Here is a 22,024-nt window from a genome sequence, read left to right on the forward strand (position 1 = left end):
TTCATTTTCCACTAGTTAGTTTATCGCCTCCACTCTTTTTTAGTTGGCTGGTTGGTCTTATGTCATCACTTCGGACATGCCAATTCTCCTCAAGATCCGATCGCATTGTCCAAGTCAGACAGACAGAATCCAGTTACGTTCCATTCATACCAAAGAGTCTTTTTCTTTAGGCCATGTCTTGAAATGTTGATCTGCGAAATCTCTGCAAGTGGCATGCTTAATTAATCTGGAGAAGTTTCGGGGCTCTATGCCAGACTGCTGCTATTCTCTCAAGAGTCACGATGGCATCCTCTACCAGCCAGCTGCCTGAAGTTCAAAGTGTTGTTGCTTTAGTGAAAACTCTGACTAATGCACAGCTCAAAGATATACTGCGAAATGAAGGGCTAGCTGTCTCTGGCGTCAAGGCCTCGTTACAGCTCCGAATTATTGAATGTTCGCTTTACCTATCCATCTTCATCTCTGGATTCTCTTAGTTCAACCAACGTGGGACTAACACTTTCTCCATGATTTAGACATTGAAGGCCTTATTCGAGCAGGAAAGTCTGAGCGCTATGATGCACTAAGACGATTCATCTACAGCACTGCGCAGCGCTTGATACCTTCGACACAGTTACAACCACCAAGTCATCCTCAGTACCAATCACATGCAGTCATGAATGCTCAAAATAAACAACATTCGTTCCACCTACAAACAGCAGCTCATTCATTTGCAGGTGGTATGGTTTTGAGAGCCCTTTCTTTGATTGATCGAGGCACTTACAGATAGTAGGCCGCTTGATGTTCAAAGACAGTCCTTTCTATACAATCATACAACCTTTGACGTCAACTGTCGAATGTAAAGGTGAGCTGTTCTCTAGTATTCCCATACTTCATTTGCTCTGTACGAAAGCTAAAGTTGCTGAAGTACGCGAACAAACCAGAGACAGCGTGCATCTTCGCGTAATCCTTACGCCGGATATAACCGCAGATCTACAGAAGAACCAAAACATTCGGATAATGTTCTATTGCACTTCAGAAACAGGCCTCAACCAGTACACCAAATCTGATATTGCCTTTCCCAACCAAGTTGAACTCAAAGCAAATCTCGATGACGTCAAGGCCAATTTAAGGGGATTAAAAAATAAGGCGGGCACGACACAGCCGGCGGATATAACGAACTACATCCGTAAGAAGCCAGGGTATACGAATGATGTTGTTATGACCTATGCCCTCACACAGAAGGTATGTACTGGGCTTTGTCTAACACGTGTCATGCCTATCTGTAAGTTTATTGATCTATTTCTAGAGATTTTTTGTGCTTGTGAATCTCGTTCAGCAGCATCCAGTAGAGGAGCTGGTCAATCAACTGAAGGCGAGAAAAACGATTTCAAAAGAACAGGTTCTTCGGGAGAGTATGATCAGCCATATGATGTCTCTGGAATTACTAGCACTGACAAATCTGCAGTGCAAAATAAAGCTAACGATTCTGAAATCATTACTACCTCGAGTGTTATGTCGCTGAAATGCCCGCTGTCTACACTTCGTATTGAAAACCCATGTCGTTCCACTGTCTGCACTCACAATCAGTGTTTTGATGCGTCGTCTTTTTTACAGCTTCAGCAACAGGCACCGACGTGGACATGTCCCGTTTGCTCCAAGGCGACAAGCTTCGAGTCTCTGCAAATTGATCAGTAAGCTTAATTTGTTTTGATCCTTATTCCTTTTCTGACCATCTAGGTATGTGGACGATATTCTTGTTTCCACGCCAAATGACGTGGATCAGGTCATCATAGAGCCGGATGGTAGGTGGTTAAGTCCTAAAGGCCTAGGATCAGGAGTCGGGGGAATTACTCCTACAACAGATGACGATGACGAGTTGATCGAGATAAACCAGCCTGTGACTCCCCTCGTGAAACAAGAACCATCGTCAATAAAAATTAATATACAGAGAACACCTTCACAGTCTAGAGAACCATCAGCAACGTCATCTGCTGCACGCTTGATGACCAACAAGCGGCCCATATCACAAGTCATAGATCTTACTGGGAGTGATGATGATGATGATGAGTTACCCGTGAGGCCTATGAAGCGACCTGCTCTCGGCGGGGTAGGAAGGGACTCACTTCAGCCAGAAAACTTCGATCCTTTCACTTCAATCAATGGAGGTCATTATGAGTTCATGGGCCTGAATCATTTTCAACCGCAGAGCCCGTCTGGTGGCCATGAGGCATGACTTCAACGATTCATAGATACGTGGCGTTTGGGTGTTTATAGGCTGGCTTTCATGATAACCTCGGCATTGGGTGGATATCTACTGGCCTATTTGATAGGAATATTATTCAAGAGAAGTTTTTCTGCATCATCTTCCTTGATGCAACAAATACTCTCCTTTTGAAGTAGGAACTTTGGTTGTAACATATCTCCCGGAGTATGGAAATAGTCGTTTGAAGAAAACAGCGTGCATAAATTAGACATGGAAGTATTTCTGAACGACGCCTTAATTAGCCAAAGAACCCTGTATATCTTTATCCCATTCATCATCATGAATATTATGGTTACATTAGGATAAATTCATTTATAACATTTAATAAGACATTATTAAAAAGAGAGTAAAGACTAAACAATGCTAGAAAATTGCTAGCTACCTACTACCTAGACACAAAGCCTAATTTATGAGAAAAAGTCTCCTATTGGCTCATAACCAACCTAGTGTCGGGCTGGTTTGTACCAGGTAATATGGAGTACACCCCCTACCCGACCTAATAGTTACGAGCGACGTCTCTCATACCTAGGTAGGAGTAACTAAGGTCGGAGCCTACGCATCTCATATGCACCGCTGAATATGGAATTAAGTACTCCGTACTTCATACTCACCACATCTAGTTGAAACAAAGCATATTTAATAACTATCCTTTTATTGCACAAGAGGCTCAATCCTCGAATTGGCATTGCACTTTGACACTTCGAATCAAGCTCAAATAGCGCTGCCATCCTCTACCACAATGTCATTCGATGCATCGTCTCTACCATCTGACCCGCACGCCCGCTTTCTGAGCGCATCATGTCTCGATTTCCTCCTTATAGAGATTGTGCCTATGGCGGAAAGATTAGCAAAAGAGTTCAGTGTTGACGACAAACGACAGGACGACGAGGAGATTCGAGAATCAACTTTCTTCCGCCTCGAAACACTAGGCTACAGAGTTGGGCAAGGACTTACAGAAAGGTACTTGAGTCATGCCATTTCCAGTAGGCTATGGATACCAGCCGAAGTGTGGCGACCATCAATATGGCGTTTATAGAACAATTCTGGCTTGAGTGTTGCAACCGCTAATGCCCTGTTCTTTGATGCTAGGTAGGTTTTCTCGGGATCGCCCCCGTTTTTCTGATAACCTCGATGCCATCAAGTTTCTTTGCAAAGATTTATGGACCATTCTCTTCCGAAAACAAATCGACAACCTCAAAACAAACCATCGGGTTAGTGTCATCCACAATTTCATGAAGCGATAGAGAGCATGCTGCTATACTTTGAGAAATACACAGGAGATGAAATTGACACAAAATCCCGGCAGGGTGTCTACGTGTTGACAGATAATGCCTTTCGTCCATTCACCAGGATGAGCATGTCTGTCCGAAGCGAGGCCGTGTCTAGGGCGCAAGCGGTAAGACCCAAAGTGGATGGTACATCTTTAGCGTTGACATCTGATAATGAACGCAGCACTTGTGGTTCCCTTGTGGTGTTATTCGGGGGGCCTTGGCTAATATGGGAATTCATACAACTGTACAAGCGGAGGGATCTGAGCTTCCGTGTGCAACCTTTCAGATCAAAACTATCCAGCCCACGCCCTGAGGGTTTCTGAGAGAAAATTGTGTCGAATTTTGAATAAAGCTGAAGGAGAGGTCTGATGTCGGGCTTTGGCGGGTTAGATAATGCATGTTCCTGTAGCCCGTAACCAGCCCCCAAGAAGGCCAACTAGAGCTGCAGAAACATGCAGCACCCGCATCTCTGTGTTTATTACTGGACTTCTGACCCTCATATATGAAATGTGAACTTTCTCATTTCTAATCCGCCTACTGGCTTAATTCTATGGATCGATCCGAAAGGAATCTTTATGGAACAAGGGTAGCATAGTCTTCACTGTCTGTCCAGACAAGTTTTTCCCTAAAGCCTGTCCACCTCAGTCATTTTCTGATTAGCGAGGCTCTTCAATACCCGTTTCTTTGAGTAGTACCATCGATATATGATACCGGATGGCCATGGAATACAGTATTCATGAAGTTCACTGATAGGGTAGGAAAGCCTTGTCAGTGATGGGCGGGATATTTTACTTTGTTGGTACAGGGCTCTTGATGAAATCAACACCCTTCAAAATGTTACCCTGCAGGCCAGCCTTGCAGGCTTCGAGAAGCCTGCTCTCCTTGTCGGTGATGCCATCCAGGATGTTGATGGCTTTTTCCGCGCCATTAGGCTACGCAGTTTGTTAGCTGGATGTTTATCTAGGGGACAGTTTTCGATGGGTGGAAAGCTTACTCCGAGCTCAACAGGAGTTGAGAAGAATTGAACGCCGGTTGCTTCTGCGATCTCCTCGCCACCAACAACACCAGGCAAGTAGATGAAAGTTGGCTCAATAATGCCTTTCTCGCCCTTAGCAGCCTTAATAACGCTCTCGGCAAACCTGGACTTTGTTAGCATAAATATTTTTATCGCACAAGAGGGCCAGACCTGTAGCCGGCATAAGCCATGGAAAGAGTAGCGGAACCAGCACCATCCTTGGCCTGGACGACCTCATCGCCACCAAATTGGACGCCTGAGAGGTATTAGAGAGCGAGCAACCAAACCCAGCACCCCCTTGTAGAGAACTCACGCTTGATAAGGTCGTCGTACTTATCGTCAGGGATTGTAAAAGATGGAGACGCTTTGCTGAAGATCGGGACAATGGTCTCTCCAGAGTGACCACCAATGACAGGAATCTTGGTATGGGCGGGATTCTTCTGACCAGTGTATTTCTGGGTGAAGGTCTCGGCGCGAACGACATCGAGGGTGGTGACCCCAAAAAGACGCTTAGCATCAAAGACACCTGCAGCCTTCAGGACTTCTGCGGCAATCGGGACAGTAGAATTGACCGGGTTTGAGATGATCAAAACAAAGGCCTTGGGGCAATGCTTGGCAATACCCTCGACCAAGTCTCGAACAATCCCAGCATTGATCTTGAAAAGGTCATCACGAGTCATGCCGGGCTTGCCTGTTGGAAAGGTAAGATAAACCCCTTCAAAAGAATAGAGAACTAGGAAAAGGGAAACGAACGAGGGATGCCAGCGGGAATGACAACAATGTCAGTACCAGTCAAAGCATGCTTCAACCCATCGTCCTTGGGAAGATAGCCAGAGATTTTCTAGTATAATATTAGAATGCATAATGTAAGAAATAGGCCTTAGGATAAAGGAACAATATCATTGTGAACCCACAGCAACTGAAGAAATATGAGAAAGGTCGGCAGTCACACCAGGAGTGTTGACAACATCATAGAGAGCAAGCTCATCAACAAGTGGGCACGCCTTCAGCAGGAGGGAGAGAGGCTGTTGAGATATTATCATTAGATCCAGAGCATTCAAAAACCATCAATTCTAAAAATATGCAGCAGGGATTCTTACCTGGCCGATGCCGCCAGAAGCTCCGAGGACAGCTGTTGGAGATCTGGTCAGCTCTTGGAGATCTGTGTAAGAGCTTATGGAGAAGCAACTGACCTGCTTTAACCATAGTGTAAGACGATTTTTGAGGTTTAAAGACCTTCTGTAGACCAGGAACTTTGGGTTTAGAGGTAATGTGATGATATTGATGTTAAGTAGAGGAGAGGTTTTGAAGATCTAAGGAGGGGTGGGGTAAGTGTCACTGCAGAAAGAGGGGTAGAGGAAGGAAGGAGGGAGGGATAATAGTTGAGGCATAAATGAATAATCAAACCATTATTAAGTAACTAATAAAGCACTAGAGGATACTTTAGTAAAAAAATATACCATGAAAGCTAAAATTATCATTCTCTTTTCTTTTCTTGCTGGTGAAGATGCTTTTTCAAGAGGGTCCAAGAAATCTGCATATCACCACAGTACTTGCGGGGTTGCTTTAGTGCTTCATAAAGCCGGGGTGCATCAGGAGTCAATAAAAAGAGCAGTTTTAGTAATTCTAATGCTGCCATCATTACGCCTATTGCTCCTCTATATGAACTCTTATTTAGCAACCTGGTTACTTTTACAAGTATTCGGTGTATTTATCTTGCATCACTGTTGGGAAAAGACTCCTTGGCAGGGAACCAGTGGCTTCGCAGACAACTACTCCGTACTCAACAGAGTGGAGCAGAAGTGATGTTTGGCGGAGAAGATCAAATGTTGCCTTTAACCTATTAACCGAGTTTCATATGGGTCATTCCCTCTTACAGAAGACAGCTGGTAACTGAACGGCGAGCTCTTTGTTTACAGAGCGCTTGGATTTTATTCTATTTGACTCTCATGCTGTTCCCAATACACCCCATTCATGAATTATATCTTTCCTGGCATGTCCCTCAATTTTCCTGTTTACGCGGACTCCTTCTCAGCAGCCTTCTTGGCCGCAGCTCCGCGGAGCTTCTGAGGAGCAGTATCCTTCTTAGATCTCTGAGAGCGACGGATGGCACTGGCGCGGGAAATGGCCTGCTCGCGAATGTCGGCACGGTAACCGTTCTTAGCAGTCTTATCGGCGATGTTCTTGTAGATCCTGCACAAAGCATGTCAGAATGGCTCTTCAATTCAAAAAAACCAACGATCACTCTTACTTGCGGGTAGAAGCATTGGGGCCGAAGGTGACAGTCACAAAGCTCTGAGCGGGCTTCTGCTCGCTGCTAGGCTTCTTAGTGATGATGGCGACACCTCCGTTCTCGGTAGCCTGAACACCAATGGCCTTCAATTAATTAGCGTAAGCTGTTGGAGTTCCTTGATATCGAAATCTATACCTTCTCATTGGCATATCCAGAGTACTAGACGGAAGATTTGATTTAGTATAAATTGTCCAACAATCAAACTTCGACTATTATGGTACCTTGAAAGAGTGCTTGCCGAGGACATTCAGAGGGTCCCGGGAGAACTGGGAACCACCAGCGGAGTTGCGCTTGACGTGGAAAGCATTCTGGGTGCCTGTTTATATAAAAACATGATCAGCGCTGCCTCACTGATAGAATTAGGGTAAGAAAGATCATCCAAGTATCAAAGACGTAAAGATCTTGGACTGTTGTGGAATAGAGGGAAAAAATCACGTACGGGTGACCTGCCAGATGAGGTCGCTAGAAACGTTGGGTCTTTGGGCAGCCATTGTGGGAATATCTTGCAGGGACAGATTGCAGGTTCAGAAAAGCCAAAAGAATTTCGAAAGTGAGGTTATCCCAATGGCCTTGAATAATTGTGTGCGCCTAATGCCAAGAGTTGCAGATGCTCAACAGCCACAAGCCTCGCTAAGGAGGCCTCTTTGGGGATAGGCTGGAGAATCTGTGCCTTATATATAAGGCATAGAAATATCAATGATGCTGCGCCACAATCTTATGTTTGCGCCTCTTAGAACAATGGCACTTCATTTACGTATTCAATGCCATAACTACTTCGGCTCCTCGTGGCAGCCATCTGCCTAATACTTCATCTATACTGGTCCCTCTCTATCATCTACATCTCTCTTTGTTCTATCTTAATTAAGAGTATACTTTCCTTTTGCCAAGAGCACCTTCTTCGCCCGTTAAACTCCCCTATCCACTCACTCCCTAAGGTGGCCGTCATGAGCTACTTTTACCCTTCCCTATTAGTCCTTTCTGTTATTGTCTTTGGTACAGGTATATTTTTTTTTTCTTACGTTAGTTCAACAGTATACACAGGCTAACATGACTGCAGCGCTCTACGTCACTCGATCTCGATGGTTACCTCATGTACCTGTGCCCGGATACCTCTATCACCGCCTTCCGTCTAGTTTCGCCGCCGATCTAGAGGCTGGCTTAAGCTCCTCTCACTTCAACCTCTCCGCAAATATTGCTAACGGGGATTCGAGAGCGGGATTGGACCAAAATGCCAAAGAAGAGGTGAAGAGAATAATGAAGAGCCAAAAGGTTACATTCGATGAAGCTCGTCGGCTTTATACAGAGCACAGGTTTGCCAAGAACAACATTGGCCCTGATGGCAGGCCCAGGGACCCAAAATTTGTGTCATTTTCGTAATATCATATCAATAACCTGGTTTCCCCTTAAATGTCCCTCCCTGCCTATGGTCTTACTGTTTTCGAAGTAAATGATTTAAGCGACCCTCTGTTCTCTCACCACGCTCATTTTATACAGTCCTTTTCTCGGACCATGCTTTCATAATTTTGATTCAGAATAGTTTTGATAGCTCATGGTCAGTGTTGGAGCTATACATACGTGCCTGTCTTGAACACTCCTATCAATATTAGATGATATCAATTCAAGGCTCGTGTCAATCATTATTTTGTAGAGGCACAGTCAATCCTTCGTCCATTAATCCTCTCATTTCCCTTAACCACTAGCCCTCGCTTGGGGCTAACAGCTCGGAACCACCGGGTAACACTGGCACATGATAATATAAGCTAGCCTGATGCTGACATACTTCAACCTAGGTAACCTAGCATAAGATATGCCTCGACGGTGATACTTCAGCTAGTAAACCGGCAATTTGTAGTATCAGCGATTTCTTCCATAATTGGACTGCTGGAAGCCCTGTGGAAGAGGTGGTGGCACGCTAGAATGACCCGTAGGGGCTCCAAAGCTAGCTGGCGGTCCAAATCCTGGAGGCGGCGCTCCTTGAGGTAGAAAAGGTGCTTGTTGACCGGGCTGGTTGAATCCCGGTGGCATAAGTCCCTGGGGGCCTCCATAGCCTACCTGCGAAGGCGGCGGGCGCGCAGGGAGACCCGGCGGCGGCGTGACGAGCGTATTTGGGGAAGGGCCCGGTCGGTGTTGTGGTGCAGAGGGTTGGTAGCCAACATTTGGTGGGCCATTTCTGTTCAAACCCATATCAGGCGGCACAGCACTGATTGGACGAGAGACATCCCCATTTGGAGCCCCAGATGGCACGATAGGCGTTGCACCTGGCCCTCCGAATTGTGGTGGTATTGGTTGGATTTGCGGTTGCACATTATGTTTGCGAGCTTGCGCAGCGAGCATTCGTTCAGCTTCGTCGCCGTGTCGTTCGCCTTTGCCGTCCTTCTTATAGGCGTATTGTACAGAAACTTGCTTGTTCATGAGATACTGGCCGTTCATATTGGCTATAGCAGCATCCGAAGACTCAAAGTCGGCAAATGATACAAATCCATAGCCCTTGGATAGGTTACTATCGTCGCGAGCAATCTTGACCAAGTCAGCGCGAAAAGTCAAATAGTTCACATATCTCGAGAAAGCCTACCTTCGGAGGCGACACCAAGTTGCCAAACCGGCTAAATGTATCGAATATCACCTGTTCTGTGACCATGGGATCCAAGTTTCCAACAAATAGTTCGGCGCCGATCTCGACGGCTTTCTGTTTATCGGCGGAGGCTTTGTTAACCCGTATCGGTTTGCCATATAGACGAATTCCGTTCATTATCCGAGATGCGTATTCCGCATCTTCTTCGCTTATAAATTCCACGAACCCATAGCCCTGGTGTGATTGTGTCACTCGATCTTTGGGTAGGTGAACGTTGACGATGCGCCCAGCTTGTAGCATTAGCTCCCATACTAGACTGTCCGTAATCCGTTCGTCAAGATTGCCGACGTAGACAGTGGCCTCTTTATCTTGTTCCCTGCTTTCATGTAAGCTTGTAAAGTTCGTTTTCTTCTCTACAGAGTTGCCGTACCAATGCCTTGCGCCGGACATAGCGCCTGTTGTCAATCAGAGATACCACCAAGCAAGAGAAACAGGAAATCGAGTTGCAATAGATATTTTATTTCTAGATCGTCGAGGTGCTATTTTCCATGCCTGGATGTTTGCTGGTGACTCGTTCGGCAAGCGTGACAATTCTGAAGGGGGTTGGTTCAAGCTTCGGAGCAAATAATGTCCAAGCTTATCGTACGGAGGAAAACTTCCTACGGATTAGTCCTTCGTCACCAGCAAAAGCAGTCCCAACACGACAAAGGCACGACTGCCACAAAATACAGTATAACCACAGAGTCACTGCCGTGTTTTTTCGTGGTCAAATATCTCCGCATCTGAAACAACTTGACATCTATAATCATATCATACCTTAACAAGTCAGAATCTCCGTCAAGATGGTCCAGTTTTCCGAAGAAACAAAGGTTGAACACCCCGGTTTACATTTCCTTCTACAACAATACTGATGGTGTCTCTTTTCTATATAATAGGAGCGCATTTCCAAGGTTATTGATGTTTCGAGGGTCGCTATTCACTAGTGAGCCATGCACTTTTCACCTTGGATCTCATTGTCTATCCCGGCTCGACTTCTAACAATAATTCCGAACAGCGGATACTTGCCTCTGATTATTTATCTCGGTACGAGCTATTGGTTGACTGGGCTTTGTTCATTTGAATAGGAGGATGCTAATATATCCTAGGATATACCTACAGTGAACCGAAACCTTCGCTCTTCAAGTACAGAATCTCTCCTACGCAATCCATCTTGACCTGCCAGCTGACCATTGAAACAGGCTGTTCTCGCCATTGGCTTGATTGACCCTACGACACGATAATAACAGGTTAAGAATGAACTGAGGACCTGATGGGCAACTACGTTTTTGCTTTTCCTCCTTCGTCCGGGTTTGGAAACAGTGAGGCCAGGAGAGGGGTTTGATATCACTCGGGCTGTACATGCTGGCATCCAAAAACTGGAGAGGTGTCTGTGTAATTATAAATTGGTTAATTCAAGTCGCGGTGTTAAAATAGAAAGAAACGACTCCATTTTGGATTTATGTCCCTAGCAAACTCATCTCGAAAGCATAGCGCGTTGCAATAGATAAATCGACAACTGAAGCTATTTTTATTTATCTCGCAGGTTCGAAAATGTACAAAGCACTTAATTCTTTCACTAACGAGGCTGATCGAATTACCACACTTGCCTCTGGAACTCCAAACCCTTTCTGGGCCTCGGCCGAGTGAACAAATTTGCCGTACCTTTTTTTACTTAGCTCTATCTATTATTTATCTACTCCTCACTTTACCCGTCGCATCAGAATCGCGACCCTCAAGGTTCATGACCGACAAAGATGCTTTGTCGCTATCCTTTGTGGAGACTGTAGCAGGGTTCACTGCCGGAGTTGTCTCTACACTCTGTCTTCACCCGCTTGATCTTGTCAAGACCAGACTTCAAGGTGCGTGAGATAACCTAACTCGAGACATACATGACCGGCCTTCCCGAATCTCCCCTTTCTACCTAAGAACCCTTTGATGCTAACACCACGATACAGTTGACCGGACTTCTTCTTCTCGACTCGGTGGCTCGTACCTTGTGATCCGTAGAATATGGCATAATGAAGGTGGCATTGCAGCATTTTATCGAGGACTGGCTCCGAACCTTGTTGGGAATTCCACCAGCTGGGCCCTATATTTTCTCTGCTATAGCAACACCAAAGATTATTTGCGAAAATTACACGGTTCTCAAAATCGAGAGCTTTCGTCTTTGAATTATTTCTTAGCATCAGGAACAGCAGGTACCCCCCCCCCCCCCCCCCCAACTACGACGTTTTAATTAAGTCTGTGGTCCTGAGCGTCACCCAGGGGTCCTCACATCGATTCTCACGAATCCGATATGGGTCATCAAGACTCGAATGCTCTCTACCAGCTCCCACACGCCAGGGGCATACCGGTCCTTGACTGCGGGGATACAGCAGATCTATCGTTCAGATGGCGTGCTTGGTTTCTATCGAGGGCTTTTCCCTGCCCTTTTTGGCGTCAGCCACGGGGCATTGCAATTCATGGCGTATGAAAAGCTGAAAGTCTTTTGGGCACAGAGGAATCCCCTGTCGACGCCTCAGGGGCCGGATCTAAGAAACCGACCCGATCAGCACAGGAAACTGGGTAATCTTGACCTGTTTGTGGTGTCGAGTGTCGCAAAAGTGTTTGCCGGGTGCGTCACTTATCCGTACCAAGTGCTCCGGTCTAGGTTACAGATGCACGATGCACATCTCATCTACCGCGGCGTCACGGACGCTGTCCGACAAATCTGGGCGCAAGAGGGTATCACGGGGTTTTACAAGGGCCTCGGCCCGAATATCATCAGAGTCTTGCCAAGCACTTGGGTGACATTCTTAGTGTATGAAAATACCAAGGCATACCTGCCACAGCTGGCAGGAAAGAGAGCGGCCTAAAAAGGAGATGCATATAATGGTTCTGTTTTTCTTATGGAGCATCAGAGATGTGATTCTGTCTGCTGTATTCCTATTGTCCTCCTATGTACATTATTTACCCATTATCTATACTACTTAAGTTTCTTGGGTAAACAGATATGTATTCCTGTGGTCCATGAGCATAGTCTTAAGTTACAGGAGAATATAATACTGTATCTAAAAGAAGTGCTCTACTCAAGGCACTCATAATTGACAGGAGTCTTTTTATCGACCAAGTATCTACCTCTGCTTCGATGTATAAACTTTATTTTTGTATTCTAATATCACAAACAAAGAAATTGGTATCTTGCGCTATACATGTATGTAAATTATATATTCAAAATAAACAAAATAGTTAGGTCAGACCAGCAGAAGCATCATTGAGCCCGCCGAGCCGTATAGTAGCCATCAATCTCGTCCTCGTCACTACTACCGGTGTAGGACGACGAGTCCTCGTAGCTGTCTCTCCGGAGCTTCACATCCTCGTCCCTGCCGAGGAAAAGAAAGCTGCCCCCCCGGTGTTCGCTACCGAGGTCTGACTTTGTGGGAGAAATGACTCGATTCTTCCCTCGTCCCTTGATGCCTTTATTGCTGTTTTTGTAGAGGTCGGCGAAGTACTCCCATAACTGACGGTCAGGCTGAGACATTGGCTCGCCCTCTGTCATCGCAGAGAATTTCAAAGTGAGCTGTCGCAAGGTCGAGGCATGGAATTTGTTTTGGTGGGACTGTGTTTCATTGTCAGATATTGGCGGAGAAATACGAAGATAGGCTGCAGTCGCCATACCTTGAGGTTACCAAGTTGAGTGAATGGTTTCCCACAGTCATCCAATAGACAAACAAATGGTTTCTTTTTGAAGTGGATATTTTTATGGGCTCGTACATTTCCGAGCTGGGCAAATCTCTTCTGACAGACATCACAGGAATAGGGTTTCTCGCCGGTGTGACGTCGCTGATGCGTCTATATATGCGTTGTCAGCCGCGCCTTATGCTGCAGAAATGGAGATCAATAATGGCCCTACCTTTAGGTTACCTAGCTGTGAGAACCTTTGGCCACATTTTGGCTCTTTGCACACCTGTTGATTGACCCAAACGTCAGTCACTTGACGTAATATGGACATCTCTTAGGGCTAGACTTACAAAGGGCTTATCACCCGTGTGCGCCCTCATATGAATATCCAAGTGTGTCTTCTGAGCAAAGCCTTTACCGCACTGTGGATGTGTGCAGATGTACTTCCGTGGTTTCTTCAGCTTTGGAGGCGAGTTATCTTCAGGACCGCTCGAGCTGCGGCTTGTCGGGGGGCTCGCCGGGTGAGGTGGGGGAGTAGAGCTGTAGTTCTCACTGGTAAACTGCTGGAGCGGGGGCAGGGAGGGCGAAGAATCCTTAGGCGACCCGACTCTAGACTGAATAGCTTTCATCAAAACATCCACCTCCGTCGAGAATTCAACTTCCGTCGGGCCTGGGATTCTGATATGGGATGGGAGATAAGCTGCTCCATGGCTGGTGCAGAACTGGGGGGTATCGGGCGGCACCTCGACCTTGGGCATAGCATCTCTAGGGATCCTGAATATTGCATTTTTGGCCGGCCGAACGCTGGGGACAGGCTGTACCTGGGGTGCCTCTGTAGACAGACGGACATGTTGAGCATTGAGCGGCGGCGGCGGCTGATTCGTGACAAAGAAATGTGGGTATGGGCTGTGACTGTGATGGTGGTTTAAGATGTTCTCGAAGCTGTATGTTGTTGACGCAGACTGTTGTTGAAACGACATTGTATATGGTACTGCGGGATTGGTGTAGAAAGGATAGCTGTGACTTAGGGCAGGATTCACCATCCGCCGTGTGGGAACACCACCCATTGCATGGCCAGAGAACTCGCAATTGACAGGTTCTGGTGCTTCCATGGCGAAGGAGGCTGTTGAGACCCAGCCTCTTCCTCCAGAAATATAGCGACGGTAGAAGGGTCCGGATTGCGCAGACCAAAAAGGCTTTTGCAGGCCTTGACGTCCAATTACTCCTTGAACATATACTGTCAATGAACCGATACAAATGACAAGGAGATGGTTTGATTGCGGATGTATATGTTTGCTGCCTTTCCCTTTCCTTTGAATTGACGCTTGGGTGGAAAAGTGCCGTATAGGACAAAGAAGTAAGAAAATGACAATGAAGCCGAATCCGTAATCTATGTAGAAACACACGCCGGGGACCGGCCTATTGTCTGAAGAAGGGACTAGCCAGACTGTCAAAAAGATGGCAGATGATGTAGGCTGTTGGTTGTCCCAGCAAGGATCGAAGAAGATATAGGAGGGGAGATCCGCGTACGGAGTAGTAGATAGGCTAAGACGACCTGGTCGTGGTTTTCGACAGGGCCAAGGATCTGCGTCAAGGGTAGATAGTAACTCGCAGCAAGCGGAGGGTGGTGATTCAGAACTAGATATATAGCAGAATACAGCAACTGACTATACAATACGCTCATCTATACCGCACCAACCGGCCCAGTAGAGTGGAATTAGCGGGGGTGGAAAAGTGACAGGGATTTGGCCTGTTCATGCATGAGACAAGAAATCGATAGAATATATTTATATATATATATATATATTTAAAAAAAAATTAACCAGAAAGGGGAACTGCATGCTGATATGGGGAGCAGAGAAAATACACATAGTAATCAAGAAAAAAGACTGTGCGACTTGCTACAAGTGGAAATACTTATCAAAACTAGGGGAGTGAAGAGAGATCTGGAGTATTCCATACTGAATAACTCCCGGACAGGCGCGGTTAACAAAAAAAAAAAAAAAACAACCTAGACGAAGTTAGAGCGAAGGAAGAGAATTCTGGTCAGTTGGCTTGCTCGAAGATCTCGGCCTAAGACGATGACGTCCAGCAGGAAATTACATGACAATACGATACCATACAGTACCGATATGGTTCCCGACTATCATTACCTAGGTAGGTACCTTACGTACCTAACCTCATAACTAACTAGTTATATAACTAACTACTCCATGCCTACAGAGTACCTCCCTGTGTAGGTTGCAGGTAGTTACCAAGTCAGTTAACTAAGCAGGTAGGTTGCTAGGTACGGAGTACTCTGGAGTCTTACCGCCTATCTTACCCAACGACGAAGGATGGAATACGTCCAAAGGCCAATCGTGGAAGGATTATGACATCCCGATCACCTGGGTCTAGTTAGGGACGGGACTTTTGAATGATCTCGCTATGAAGGAATGATCTCACCGGTACATACGGAGTTGATACAGGGTTGACTTCTTGCTTGATTGCAGATCAGCCACCACAACAGAAGAATCTGTTGAGTGCGAAGGTACCTTCCTACCACCTTACTGCTCAGTATGTACTCCGTAGTAAGGTACTCGTACCGTCAGCTGACCAAATTATGAATGTCAATGTCCACCCACGCCCATTCAGCTCCAATTGAGGCTGACTCAGTCAAGCTACTTCAGCTTCGAGAATGAAAACGTATCATTTGCCATTGCCATGATCCTCTTTGATTTTCATCATAATCATCATCATCACAATAAATATACTTATATTACCATATACTTGGTATAGCTATTAAAAGGGTGTAGTTCTCAAGGTCAATCAACCCTGTCATAGTTATGACTAGTGTATTACTTCGTTAAAGACAACTAAACCAGGATATCCCGGCTGACCATGCAGGCACCAGCGGTGAAATCTCGACCGCCGAAGTACGACTCGTCCACCGTGAGGGAAGATAACTTGCCCTGGCGCCAAACCTGATCGTCGAAGTGTAGATCCCCGTTGTCTCTCTTACGGAATATTATTGTCATAGCCATCACCATGGCCACTACCACGTTTTCTTCGAGACAAAAGGTAGCCATCTATAGATTGAAGATACGGGAAAAGAAAAGGGAGAGGGTAAAAAACCCTATAGATTGCTCCGCAACGTCAACGCAAGCCCGTTCCAGCGGGAGAAGACCATGGGTTTGACAGCCGCTGCGTCCGCGGACTGATAACCTCGAAACGTCACCGAGATTGGGAAGGTATCTCGAGATCTGCTGATCCAGAACCAACACAGTGGGGATGATTTGCATCAGCTGTTTCGGATCCAAGCATGCATTTCGGAGAGGATGGATAGGTCCAGACTGGCTGCAGGACAATCAATGCAGAACGGCCGAGCACTCCGAAGGGGGCTAGGTCGCTTTATGCAAGCTGTGTATGGATCATATACGGCACTGCTCAGCAGTGGAGACTGGGAGAAAGGGCAATAATTTGGGCTTGATCAGCGTTGCTGTTCGGGTATGGGTCCAGCATTTGCGGCTGACGGGTAGATGACACACCCACGGCATAGAAAGGGCAACGTAGTAATTAGGGTACGGTCCGTGGTGGGCGATCAAATACTAAATAGTAGAATGTATCATGATTTTTCCTCCCTGGCTCAAGGAAACCCTGTTTTACAGAGTATGTATTGGCAGAATACGGAGTAATCATTTGTGATGGTGATAAATGTGACTGTGTGACGATACAAAGTACCTACTAACTCTGTACTCCGTACCTCTCTGTAACACTCCGTACAGACACTATTTCAGCGCCCGACTCGTATGCACACCACCATCCACACTAATTGGACGACCGACGACGGGCTGAAAGAATAGTGCAGAACAAGTCTCTATCCCATCCTACAGAGGACTCCGTAACACCACGCCGACCCCCACCCCTCCGAACAAAAGCGCGGCGACCAATAGTGGCATTTTGCGGCAGAGGGGAACAATCCCTCCAACATCCGCGATTGGCGACGACGCCGCTGCAAGACATGCCTATAATCTCAGAGTTTGAAGAGGAAGGTATCTCCATGGAGAGAACCCCTGAAACGACGCTGTCAGGACAGGACATGACTGAATAGGCTAGCCATCGCTGACTGTGCTCTACAATCCCATCTACTCCGGAGTAACTATACTACTGAACTGTGAACACCCAGACAGAGTGACTGATTATCATCCGGAAGATGTATCCGGAAGATGTATCCGTATAGAGGTCTCCGTCCGACGCGTATTCATACGCCCACGGGGCTTGGACGACTTCTCGATGGGTGATCGATCACAATTTTCCAAATGAGCATTTGTCAGGGCTGGAGGGGGGGGGGAGGCGAAGTTTGGAGGTCGGTGGCCACACTGGAGAGCTCTAGTTTCTTCCTGTTCATGTATTAAGATACATACTACCTACATAGTACGGAGTATACCTAAGGCACGGAGGACGGAGTCCTCCGTTACTTTGATTTGAGATCATTATTACCTATTGACAGCATCACGTTAATTGATTAGGTTAGCCAATGCCTAATCCTGTCATACCACGTGTATGTATGGCAATCAATTGCCTTTTAGTTGACAATTCATTACCTTACGGAGGAGTTAATCACCCATCGCTGATGTCCGAGGGCAGGATTCAAACACACCTACCTAGGTACCTACTCGGTAATGGTAAGAAAAAACAGAGACTCTTTCAACTACCTAGGTAACTAGTGGGTAAACTAGTTACACTGCTCAACAAGGCTGCGAGCAAGGTTTTCCTACCTAACCCAACGGAGTACTCCGTGGGCAGTGGTGGAGAGCGATCGTAGCTCGGGTCCTCGGAAATCTAACAGGCCTGGTCCAGGTTTGGAGTGGGATTGCTGATCAACATACCCAGTAAGAAAATTCCCCTTAAGCGCCAATGGCACCGAAAAAAAAAGGGAAAAGCAGACTGATCCATGGGGAAAGCCACGTTATTTTGGCCTCGAGATCGACAGGGCTTGTAATTATTTGGGTACGGCAAGCACAATACGTAATACGCCGTATGTCTGTATCCATACGGTATACGTAGTAAATCGGTATTTTTACCTATAGGCCACGCCAACCTCTCCAATTTGTCAATGTACCTACTATCTACCTAGTCACACTGCGTTCAAGCTTGACAAATTTGCATTACGGAGTCCTATAAGTAATAGTGATAGCCAGTTTGTCATCTACGGCGTAGGCCGATAGATCGATCGCATTATTGATTTATGACTGTACCAATGCAAAAGCAGGACCCAGACTGCGGCTGATCTGTCATTCAGATCGATTGACTCGCTAACCACCTAACTAGTGAGTTATATGTGCGCCATACAAATAAGAATCGAGGTGACAGGAATAGGGGGGGGGGGTACGTACTACGTACGCTAGCTATTCTCCGAGAGCAATTTTGATGCCTTGTTTTTACTTCGTACATGAATCATAAATAAATAACAAATAGTTTGTCTATTAAGTCCTCCTCCTCGACCACTTATCCAACACCTACCCAAGTAGGAAGGAGGTCCCTTCGTAGTCTTTTATAGTCCGTCCTCGCCTCCACCATACGGAGTATGTACTATGCTGTGTGGATCGCACTGATGTACGGACATCAGGCACGGATTAGATTGCTGTTAGGGAAAAAAAAGAAAAAAAAAGGGGGTAGATGAACTAAAATGATCAGCTTTGCTTTGCAACACCTATGGACTACGGAGTACTCCGTACGGAGCACCAAGTGGGCTCTGGGCTCTAACATCGAGTCACCTACGACAAGTTGTACCTCTTCAATACGTCATCAACCCGCAGAACAATCCATCACTTGAATGCGCGTCAACCCCCCCCCCCCCCCCGTTCCTCCCCGTCCTGCGCGTGGAGGAGTTGAGCATCTGGAATACCATATCTTGCGTAGATTGGTTTGGATTTGGACATCAAACTTGAGCTCACTGTATTGTTTTAGGTCTGTCATAGTAACCTAGTCGAAGAAAAACACCCACGCGGCCTTACCAGAACCAGCAATGCATCATTCATTTTGAGACTCTTCGCAATCCAAGATCAAAAAGAAGAGTGGAAAAAAAACCCCAATACTGCATTTGATGAAGCCTTGGAAGACGTTGAAATACATAACAAGCTTAGAGCCAACTCGAACCAGCCATTACGGGGTGAACAAAACAAAATTCACGTTTGCGCCGAAACTTCCTAGAACCAAGTACATTACCGTCCGGTATAGGTCGAGTATCTATAAAGCATTATAGTTAGCATCTGTTCAAATGAAACTCTTGAGAGCCACAAGGAATACTCACTTCCAGATTCTTGCGCGCATATCACCACTTCCGGTGGCGAACAGCTGGCCCATAGGGCTGGGGGCGACCGAAATGACTGGAATTCTGCATTAGAAAAGCGCTCACTCCAATACAAACGTACAGATCTTTTCTTACCAGAGTTCTTGTGGCCTTGAAGCATCATCTGCGCATTGCCGGTGACAGGGTCCCAGAACTGAACGCCTCTGTCCTTGGAACCACTCATGACCCACTGTCCATCGGGGGTCAGACAGACGCTGAGAACAAAGTCCTACATATGAGGAATTAGTCATTGTTTGTAAAATCTGGACATACATTATCTGGCTCACCTTGTGGCCCTCAAAGGTCCTGACACACTTGCCGCCCTTGACAGCGTTTCCCGGAGGGAGGCCACGGGGAGCAGTGAGCTCCCAGAGCTTGATGGTCTTGTCGAGACTGCCGCTGACAAGGTCACGACCATTGGGCGCAAAAGCGACAGAGTATACGCTATCCTTGTGACCATCGGGATTCTCCAGGCGCTCCACAAGATAACCGGTGGTAGTGTCCCAGACGCGAACGCTCTTATCCAAAGAACCGGCAGCAACATAATGGCCGTCCGGCGACATGGCAACGGTGGTCACACCGTCTTCGATGCTGAGTGTGTACACCATCTTGCCATCGAGAACATCCCAAAGACGGACGGTCTTATCACCACTTCCAGAAGCGATATAGCGTCCATTGCCAGCAAAATCAAGAGAGTAAATATCTTGCTCGTGACCACTGAAGACGTGTTTAATGGATCGAGCAGCAATATCCCAAACCTACAGCAAGAACAAAAGTCAATACTATCTAGTCTCTCGGTTTGAAAAGCCAGAAAACCCCAACGTACCCTGATTTGTTTATCCTCGGCACCAGTAGCCAGATACTTTCCATCCGGACTGAAGCAGACACTGCGGATGTAAAGGTCGCCGTCTTTGTCAACGCTCTCGTCTTGAAGAGTGGCAACGATGTGACCGGTATTCACGTCGAAGATCTGAGCGGAACGGTTGCAACCGGTCGCAAGGTACTTGCCGTCACGACTGAAGCGCACACAGCAGACAACGCTGTCGTGCATGAGATGGTGGACCAGATCCACATCGAGCACTCGCTGAACTTCAGGGTTGAAGACAGCATACCAGTCAGAACCCTCGCGCTTCTGCGATGGCGGCAGGTCTTCGGGGTTCCAGTTTGCGAGCATATTCCCAGGGCGCTCGCGAACAAGGGCCGGGTTGGGAGGCGTCGGGCGGGCAATCTGAGGAGATGCTCTCGGGTCGGTGGGATAGGCGAGATTGTGGGTTTGTTGGGGGGTTGCAGGGCCAGGAGGGGCCCTGGGGCGACCCTTGCCAGGGCCAGGGGAGGCGGTTGGCGGCGGCGGCGGTCCATAACCTGTGAACGGGCAAGAGATTCCCGTGGTTAGCCTTGACTGAACTGTTTGAACCTAGAAGCCAGACGTACTGTTCACAGCAGTGCCGGGCTGATAACCTCCAAAGGAGCTCTGCGGTGGTTGCGGCGCTCCTTGCTGAGCAGCAGGTGCAGGCTGCTGGAGTGTATGCTGCGGAGGCTGCTGATCCTGGGGAGGGGGAGGGGCAAGGCCGGGGCCACTACCTCCTGGATTGGTCATAATTCCACCGAACAAGTTGCTAGGACCGTGACCCAGGGTGGGCGGAGGTGCCTGTGAAGGACCTGTATGTTGCGCAGGGCCACCGATGTGAGACGAGATAGGCTGAACGCCTCGTGATTCAAGCTCATGCCGCAGCATTCTAATCTCAGCCTCATAGCTGTTGATCACAGAGGGAGAAAAGCCAATTAGTCACCGAAGATCTCGATAAATTCCAGAGCATTGATTGAAAGCACCTACTCCTGCTTCATCTTAATCTGGGCCTGTTCAAGCTGATAAACCTTCTGCCGAATCATTTCCATCTCCTGAAGTTGCCCGGTCACTGTAGCACAGTTAGCTTTCCTGTAGTGATAGCTAAATCGCTCAAAAAGATCAAGCTCGGTTGCGATAACTGGGTGACAAGAGCAACGCACACTGATGCTCAAACTCGCCGGTGCTTCTAGACTGGTTCTCGAACTCCTGTCGCAATTGGTCCAGCAACTCTGTCAAGCGAGAGTTGGGAGCGGGAACCATCCCGCGATGTGTATTGTACATGGTGCTTTATATCTCGTAGTTGCCTTATTTTAGAAGGCTTGCCTCCAGGGACGTGTTCTGCGACCGGAACTCCGGTTAGGACACAGGCGACGGCTCGTGACGAACAGCAGCCTAGATCGAGGAGAGCAAGCGGTGACAGAGCTTGTTCACAGATCTCTATATATATCAGTCAGTCATGCAATGCGCGCGCATGAGAGCAAAGACCGACCCCAATTCTTGGGGTCGCTGGACGCTGGACGCCGAGAGAGAAGATTGACTGAGACGGAAAAGGCTGACCAAGAGAAGTGAAGAAGAGGGGTGGGGAGGGAGTAGAATGGTGGAGTAGTAGAAGACAGGTTGAGCACAGTCTGTCAAGTAGCCCAATAGCCCAATACTTACGTTGAAAAAGGACGGTCGATCGAGCCAAGGTGTTGCAGGAGGGCCACAGTACGGAGTATTTTCGAGTAGAGCAGGCTTGTTGAACTGCTACGCAC

At 47.1% G+C, this 22,024-nt stretch overlaps 10 protein-coding genes across 10 annotated transcripts; 5 read left to right on the top strand and 5 right to left on the bottom strand.

Moving 5' to 3' along the window:
- Window positions 1-108: 108 nt before the first annotated feature.
- On the top strand, window positions 109-2,491 carry ASPZODRAFT_135717 (hypothetical protein). The gene is made up of 7 exons (XM_022723877.1): window positions 109-432; window positions 513-716; window positions 770-841; window positions 905-1,221; window positions 1,286-1,391; window positions 1,445-1,670; window positions 1,717-2,491. The coding sequence occupies exons 1-7, from the start codon at window positions 282-284 to the stop codon at window positions 2,210-2,212; spliced, it is 1,572 nt and encodes a 523-aa protein (XP_022578223.1). The 5' UTR covers window positions 109-281; the 3' UTR covers window positions 2,213-2,491.
- Window positions 2,492-2,748: 257 nt separating this feature from the next.
- On the top strand, window positions 2,749-4,103 carry ASPZODRAFT_135719 (hypothetical protein). Its single transcript, XM_022723878.1, has 4 exons — window positions 2,749-3,202; window positions 3,336-3,453; window positions 3,549-3,638; window positions 3,695-4,103. Exons 1-4 carry the CDS (start codon window positions 2,982-2,984, stop codon window positions 3,824-3,826), a joined length of 561 nt encoding a protein of 186 aa, XP_022578224.1. The 5' UTR covers window positions 2,749-2,981; the 3' UTR covers window positions 3,827-4,103.
- Window positions 4,104-4,301: 198 nt separating this feature from the next.
- ASPZODRAFT_145660 (hypothetical protein) lies at window positions 4,302-5,734 on the bottom strand (the record flags this gene model as incomplete). The annotated part of the gene is made up of 8 exons (XM_022725098.1): window positions 4,302-4,445; window positions 4,508-4,652; window positions 4,700-4,784; window positions 4,842-5,219; window positions 5,282-5,369; window positions 5,443-5,553; window positions 5,629-5,690; window positions 5,722-5,734. The coding sequence occupies 8 exons, from the start codon at window positions 5,732-5,734 to the stop codon at window positions 4,302-4,304; spliced, it is 1,026 nt and encodes a 341-aa protein (XP_022578225.1).
- Window positions 5,735-6,430: 696 nt separating this feature from the next.
- ASPZODRAFT_135723 (hypothetical protein) lies at window positions 6,431-7,384 on the bottom strand. The gene is made up of 5 exons (XM_022723879.1): window positions 7,261-7,384; window positions 7,043-7,137; window positions 6,957-6,980; window positions 6,780-6,904; window positions 6,431-6,721 (listed from the first exon to the last, which is right to left on the bottom strand). The coding sequence occupies exons 1-5, from the start codon at window positions 7,310-7,312 to the stop codon at window positions 6,544-6,546; spliced, it is 474 nt and encodes a 157-aa protein (XP_022578226.1). The 5' UTR covers window positions 7,313-7,384; the 3' UTR covers window positions 6,431-6,543.
- A 381-nt stretch (window positions 7,385-7,765) lies between these two features.
- ASPZODRAFT_154238 (hypothetical protein) lies at window positions 7,766-8,198 on the top strand (the record flags this gene model as incomplete). The annotated part of the gene is made up of 2 exons (XM_022726064.1): window positions 7,766-7,820; window positions 7,879-8,198. 2 exons carry the CDS (start codon window positions 7,766-7,768, stop codon window positions 8,196-8,198), a joined length of 375 nt encoding a protein of 124 aa, XP_022578227.1.
- A 477-nt stretch (window positions 8,199-8,675) lies between these two features.
- ASPZODRAFT_73679 (hypothetical protein) lies at window positions 8,676-9,843 on the bottom strand (the record flags this gene model as incomplete). Its single annotated transcript, XM_022729907.1, has 3 exons — window positions 8,676-9,338; window positions 9,394-9,769; window positions 9,824-9,843. The coding sequence occupies 3 exons, from the start codon at window positions 9,841-9,843 to the stop codon at window positions 8,676-8,678; spliced, it is 1,059 nt and encodes a 352-aa protein (XP_022578228.1).
- Window positions 9,844-10,092: 249 nt separating this feature from the next.
- On the top strand, window positions 10,093-10,855 carry ASPZODRAFT_135727 (hypothetical protein). The gene is made up of 5 exons (XM_022723880.1): window positions 10,093-10,262; window positions 10,329-10,375; window positions 10,448-10,476; window positions 10,539-10,575; window positions 10,632-10,855. The coding sequence occupies exons 1-5, from the start codon at window positions 10,236-10,238 to the stop codon at window positions 10,651-10,653; spliced, it is 162 nt and encodes a 53-aa protein (XP_022578229.1). The 5' UTR covers window positions 10,093-10,235; the 3' UTR covers window positions 10,654-10,855.
- A 186-nt stretch (window positions 10,856-11,041) lies between these two features.
- Window positions 11,042-12,437, top strand: ASPZODRAFT_135728 (hypothetical protein). Its single transcript, XM_022723881.1, has 3 exons — window positions 11,042-11,291; window positions 11,388-11,630; window positions 11,698-12,437. The coding sequence occupies exons 1-3, from the start codon at window positions 11,174-11,176 to the stop codon at window positions 12,285-12,287; spliced, it is 951 nt and encodes a 316-aa protein (XP_022578230.1). The 5' UTR covers window positions 11,042-11,173; the 3' UTR covers window positions 12,288-12,437.
- A 245-nt stretch (window positions 12,438-12,682) lies between these two features.
- Window positions 12,683-14,204, bottom strand: ASPZODRAFT_73594 (hypothetical protein; the record flags this gene model as incomplete). The annotated part of the gene is made up of 4 exons (XM_022729902.1): window positions 12,683-13,030; window positions 13,090-13,263; window positions 13,325-13,378; window positions 13,443-14,204. The coding sequence occupies 4 exons, from the start codon at window positions 14,202-14,204 to the stop codon at window positions 12,683-12,685; spliced, it is 1,338 nt and encodes a 445-aa protein (XP_022578231.1).
- Window positions 14,205-19,063: 4,859 nt separating this feature from the next.
- Window positions 19,064-21,868, bottom strand: ASPZODRAFT_135731 (hypothetical protein). Its single transcript, XM_022723883.1, has 9 exons — window positions 21,760-21,868; window positions 21,431-21,707; window positions 21,258-21,339; window positions 20,855-21,177; window positions 20,250-20,785; window positions 19,711-20,181; window positions 19,520-19,652; window positions 19,385-19,460; window positions 19,064-19,320 (listed from the first exon to the last, which is right to left on the bottom strand). Exons 2-9 carry the CDS (start codon window positions 21,549-21,551, stop codon window positions 19,296-19,298), a joined length of 1,767 nt encoding a protein of 588 aa, XP_022578232.1. The 5' UTR covers window positions 21,552-21,707; window positions 21,760-21,868; the 3' UTR covers window positions 19,064-19,295.
- Window positions 21,869-22,024: the final 156 nt, after the last annotated feature.

This window comes from Penicilliopsis zonata, assembly GCF_001890105.1.
Source record: "Penicilliopsis zonata CBS 506.65 unplaced genomic scaffold ASPZOscaffold_17, whole genome shotgun sequence".
In the NCBI taxonomy this organism is placed as follows: domain Eukaryota; kingdom Fungi; phylum Ascomycota; class Eurotiomycetes; order Eurotiales; family Aspergillaceae; genus Penicilliopsis; species Penicilliopsis zonata.